Genomic DNA, 5,412 nt, shown 5'->3' with positions numbered 1-5,412 from the left:
AGTGTTATATTAGAGTCAGTGTGTAAATATTAGTGTTATATTAGAGTCAGTGAGTAAATATTAGTATTAATATTAGAGCCAGTGTGTAAATATCAGTGTTAATATTAGTGTTATATTAGAGTCAGTGTGTAAATATTAGTGTTATATTAGAGTCAGTGAGTAAATATTAGTATTAATATTAGAGTGTGTAAATATCAGTGTTATATTAGAGTCAGTGTGTAAATATTAGTGTTATATTAGAGTCAGTGAGTAAATATTAGTATTAATATTAGAGCCAGTGTGTAAATATCAGTGTTAATATTAGTGTTATATTAGAGTCAGTGTGTAAATATTAGTGTTATATTAGAGTCAGTGAGTAAATATTAGTATTAATATTAGAGCCAGTGTGTAAATATCAGTGTTAATATTAGTGTTATATTAGAGTCAGTGTGTAAATATTAGTGTTATATTAGAGTCAGTGAGTAAATATTAGTATTAATATTAGAGCCAGTGTGTAAATATCAGTGTTAATATTAGTGTTATATTAGAGTCAGTGTGTAAATATTAGTGTTATATTAGAGTCAGTGTGTAAATATTAGTGTTAATATTAGAGTCAGTGTGTAAATATCAGTGTTAATATTAGTGTTATATTAGAGTCAGTGTGTAAATATTAGTGTTATATTAGAGTCAGTGTGTAAATATTAGTGTTAATATTAGAGTCAGTGTGTAAATATTAGTGTTAATATTAGTGCCAGTGTGTAAATATCAGTGTTATATTAGAGTCAGTGTGTAAATATTAGTGTTATATTAGAGTCAGTGAGTAAATATTAGTATTAATATTAGTGTTATATTAGAGTCAGTGTGTAAATATTAGTGTTATATTAGAGTCAGTGAGTAAATATTAGCGTCTGTGTGTAAGTGTTAGTGTGAATCAGTGAATACCTGTGTTTAGGTGGGGAGGAGGGTCCTCGGCGGCAGCGCAGCAGTGTCTCTGGAGGAAAGAAACCTCCGAAACGAAATGCCTTCTACAGACGACTGCAGAACTTCCTGTACAACGTACTGGAGAGACCTCGAGGATGGGCCTTCATCTACCACGCCTATGTGTAAATACCTGTCTTTAGATTACACCTGACTACACACCTGTCTGTTACAGTGTTCCCAGATCTATACGAGTTTTCATTACTTTGAGTCGGAGAGTCCGTCTGTCGGCAGGAACATCCTCATTTCCATTCAGTCACATGTGAGGCTGATCATATGAGTTACATCATTTCAGTTTGCCCTGAAATGTTTAGACTCTTAAATCATTTCCAATGCTCAAAAGAGACACCATAATCATATTCTGAGTTATTCAATAATGAATTCACAATTAGAATATCAATAAATACAGATGCAGATAATCAATAAATAATACACAACTGTGGAGAGAAGAAGAGGAGGAGAGAGGGACAGAGGAAAATAAAGACAGACAGACAGCAGATGCAGCTGTGATCTCTGCCGCCGTCATCACAGACGACACTTCACGTGACGCCGCCGCTTCAGAAAACTGTTCAGAAACTCTTTTCCTGCTTTCTGGTGAATTTATGGAGTCACTTTGTTTCATTGGAAGGACCGGGAGGACAGGAGCATTGGGGGAAGTCTTACTCTGCACGTTCAACACATAACCTTCCTGAACATGCTGGGCTATTCAGGATGTACGGTATAGCAGGGTGATTCAGCTATATTGCTAAAGGGGCCACATTTTCAGAAAGCTAAGGGCCCGGGACCAGACATTTTGGTGGTTTCGCTAGTAGTCCCAGATTAAGTGAATTCAAACGATGTTGCTTAAAAAGCACATCTCTGACACGAATCCATCATCCGACTTTTGCTCTAGAAACGCTTCAGCTTGTACTTGAAAAAAGCAACAATCCTCTGGAAACTGATTTCCCCATTTGAATGTCCTTGTGGTGGTATTAGGCCCAAAGCTGTGTCGAGTTGTCAGTGGATCCGTCCACAGCTGGGGACGTTACATCAGCTTTCCTCAGTCGAGCCAGAAGAGTTTCAAAAAACGCCCTGGGACCAAGTTCAGGGCGCTAACAGGAGAATGACCCTCATCTACATGTGAAAGACCTGTTCTTTTGACCAGGGATCCATGCCGCCTGGAGAGACGCTGTAGGGCCCTTCTGCTAGAGCGAGACTTACTGAAGACAACGAGACCAGCTCGTAGTTTGCTGAGTTTGAAGTTTTTGTTGCGAACATAAATTTGACTGATAAATTGCCTCAAAGCTGGGATGCTCTGAAATATATTCCTTTGCAGCAGAGGTGCTCTCGTTGCAGAGACACATTGGCCTTCCTCAACAGTTTCAGTGCACAGTTTTCTCGTGGTAGCGAGCTACAAGCCTGCAACAGCAGCAGCGTGCAGAGTGGTCATGAATAATGCATGTTGGTGATTGGACTGAAGGATTTATTGAGGCACATATCAACACATAATGTTCCATTTGCAACTTCAAACACAGCATATAAGAAGTGGATCAAAATATGAAATATATCTATGGATATGTTTGAAGAAGTGACACACGGTCAGCTGTTTTCACTGGAAATGAATGTTTTCAGGTCCAGTGTCTCTTTATTGTGAGGAGAACATTATGATTATAAATACATGCTTGAGGAGTTCATGAGAAGAAGGGGCGGAGGGAGAGATCAAGGAGTTCAGAATCAGGTTTTACTGTACTGCACCGGCTCTGGTTGATGTGGAACCACACTCTACCATGCTCTTTCCCTTTATCGCTTATATGCATCTGTATTTATTGATATTTTCACTGCGTGAGAAAATGGACGTGTGGCGTCTCACGGCCCCGATTTAACTCAAAGCTGTGTACCGCCCTGTACACTGTTAGACTCCATTCAGACTGAATGAACATTAATGCCATTAAGGTGGGGAATGAAATCTAAACTGTCCGTCCATCCGTTAGCTATTCCTGCTCCTCCCAGACCCAGCTGACACTCGATAGGAGGTCTCCCCTGTGCTTGCTGGAGCATTTTAAACCTGAGAATCAGTATCACAGTAATCTGTCTGCACATCCACGGGTCCACTGCTAACAGCTAATCCAATCCAGTCTGACTGTAAAGAGAAGAGCAGCTGCCGTCACAGCAGCCCGTCTGATGGCTGTCATGTTTCTGGCGTCCCATTGGTTCCCAAACAGACCCGGATATTGGTGTTAGTATGTTAGCATCTAACAGATTAGCAACAACATTTCTGACTTCCTCCATTTTTACACACACTCTGAGATCCACTTTACAATAAGATGTCACTCACCCACATACAGATTGAGACCACAGCAGGTGATGCTATCAGCTGGAACATCTGCACGTCAGTTAGAGAACGGTCATAGTCATGGGAAATGAAAATGTCATGTTCATCAGGAATAAAATTTAAAAACCTGAGAGCTGTCTGAATGAATCATTAATGATTATTGATTAATGGATACCAGCGTACAGAACCAGCAGAAGACAGACTGCAGATCAGGTGTCACAGTCTGAATCTTCCCCCTGAAACAGATCTGGTGTTCAGAAACCCGAGAGCCGTGTGTGTTTAATGTGTTCTCTGTTCAGGTTCCTGCTGGTGTTCTCCTGTCTGGTTCTGTCTGTGTTCTCCACCATCAGGGAGTACGAGAAGAGTTCAGAGGATGCTCTCTACATTCTGGTAAAACGCTGCACGATTCACGTTGTTAAAAATACACCTCATCTATCTTCAGATCAGACACTGAAAAACATCTTTAAATAGAACATGGAACGTTTCAACACATCCTGAGATGTTTAAACTTGTCACTTTAAATCAGGTTTGATTTCCGCTGGTTCTAAAGCAGCAATGATCAGTTTAGTAATTATTGGAGAAAATGAAACAGGAGCTATTTTCAGAATCAGCCCAAAAGTTCATCTAAAATCCTTTTCCTCAGGCTTATGTGATAGGAAGCCAGAGCTATAGATCTGTGTATGAACAGCATACGCACGTTCTATAATCAGCAGGAATACGTTCCATAAACAGCAGGAACACGCTCTATGAACATGTTCAGGAACACGTTACAGGAACATGTTCCATAAACTACAGGAACACGTTCTATGAACATGTTCAGGAACACGTTACAGGAACATGTTCCATAAACTACAGGAACACGTTCTATGAACATGTTCAGGAACACGTTACAGGAACATGTTCCATAAACTACAGGAACACGTTCTATGAACATGTTCAGGAACACGTTGCAGGAACACGTTCTATAAACTGCAGGAACACGCTCTATGAACATGTTCAGGAACACGTTACAGGAACATGTTCCATAAACTGCAGGAACACGCTCTATGAACATGTTCAGGAACACGTTACAGGAACATGTTCCATAAACTGCAGGAACACGCTCTATGAACATGTTCAGGAACACGTTACAGGAACATGTTCCATAAACTGCAGGAACACGTTCTATGAACATGTTCAGGAACACGTTACAGGAACACGTTCTATGAACATGTTCAGGAACACGTTGCAGGAACACGTTCCATAAACTACAGGAACACGTTCTAGGAACATGTTCAGGAACACGTTGCAGGAACACGTTCCATAAACTACAGGAACACGCTCTATGAACATGTTCAGGAACACGTTACAGGAACACGTTCCATAAACTGCAGGAACACGCTCTATGAACATGTTCAGGAACACGTTACAGGAACGTGTTCCATAAACTGCAGGAACACGCTCTATGAACATGTTCAGGAACACGTTACAGGAACGTGTTCCATAAACTGCAGGAACACGCTCTATGAACATGTTCAGGAACACGTTACAGGAACGTGTTCCATAAACTGCAGGAACACGCTCTATGAACATGTTCAGGAACACGTTACAGGAACGTGTTCCATAAACTGCAGGAACACGCTCTATGAACATGTTCAGGAACACGTTACAGGAACGTGTTCCATAAACTGCAGGAACACGCTCTATGAACATGTTCAGGAACACGTTACAGGAACACGTTCCATAAACAGCAGGAACACGCTCTATAATCAGCAGGAACACGTTCCATAAATAGCAGGAACACGCTCTATGAACATGTTCAGGAACACGTTGCAGGAACGTGTTCCATAAACTCCAGGAACACGCTCTATGAACATGTTCAGGAACACGTTACAGGAACGTGTTCCATAAACTCCAGGAACACGCTCTATGAACATGTTCAGGAACACGTTACAGGAACGTGTTCCATAAACAGCAGGAACACGCTCTATGAACATGTTCAGGAACACGTTGCAGGAACGTGTTCCATAAACTACAGGAACACGCTCTATGAACATGTTCAGGAACACGTTGCAGGAACGTGTTCCATAAACTACAGGAACACGCTCTAGGAACATGTTCAGGAACACGTTGCAGGAACGTGTTCCATAAACTACAGGAACACG

General features: G+C 41.0%; 1 protein-coding gene across 4 annotated transcripts in view; it reads left to right on the top strand.

Annotated features, from left to right (window-relative positions):
• kcnq2a (potassium voltage-gated channel, KQT-like subfamily, member 2a) overlaps positions 1-5,412 on the top strand; it is a 30,642-nt gene that overhangs the window by 4,326 nt on the left and 20,904 nt on the right. For all 4 annotated transcript variants that reach the window (XM_046075883.1, XM_046075882.1, XM_046075880.1 and 1 more), the window contains exons 2-3: positions 932-1,082; positions 3,568-3,658. In XM_046075883.1, coding sequence (XP_045931839.1) covers positions 932-1,082; positions 3,568-3,658 — 242 coding nt within the window. The remainder of the gene's footprint in view (positions 1-931; positions 1,083-3,567; positions 3,659-5,412) is intronic.

Source organism: Micropterus dolomieu, linkage group LG18 (genome assembly GCF_021292245.1).
Source record: "Micropterus dolomieu isolate WLL.071019.BEF.003 ecotype Adirondacks linkage group LG18, ASM2129224v1, whole genome shotgun sequence".
Classification (NCBI taxonomy): Eukaryota; Metazoa; Chordata; class Actinopteri; order Centrarchiformes; family Centrarchidae; genus Micropterus; species Micropterus dolomieu.
This window is presented reverse-complemented; position numbering and strand designations above follow the sequence as displayed.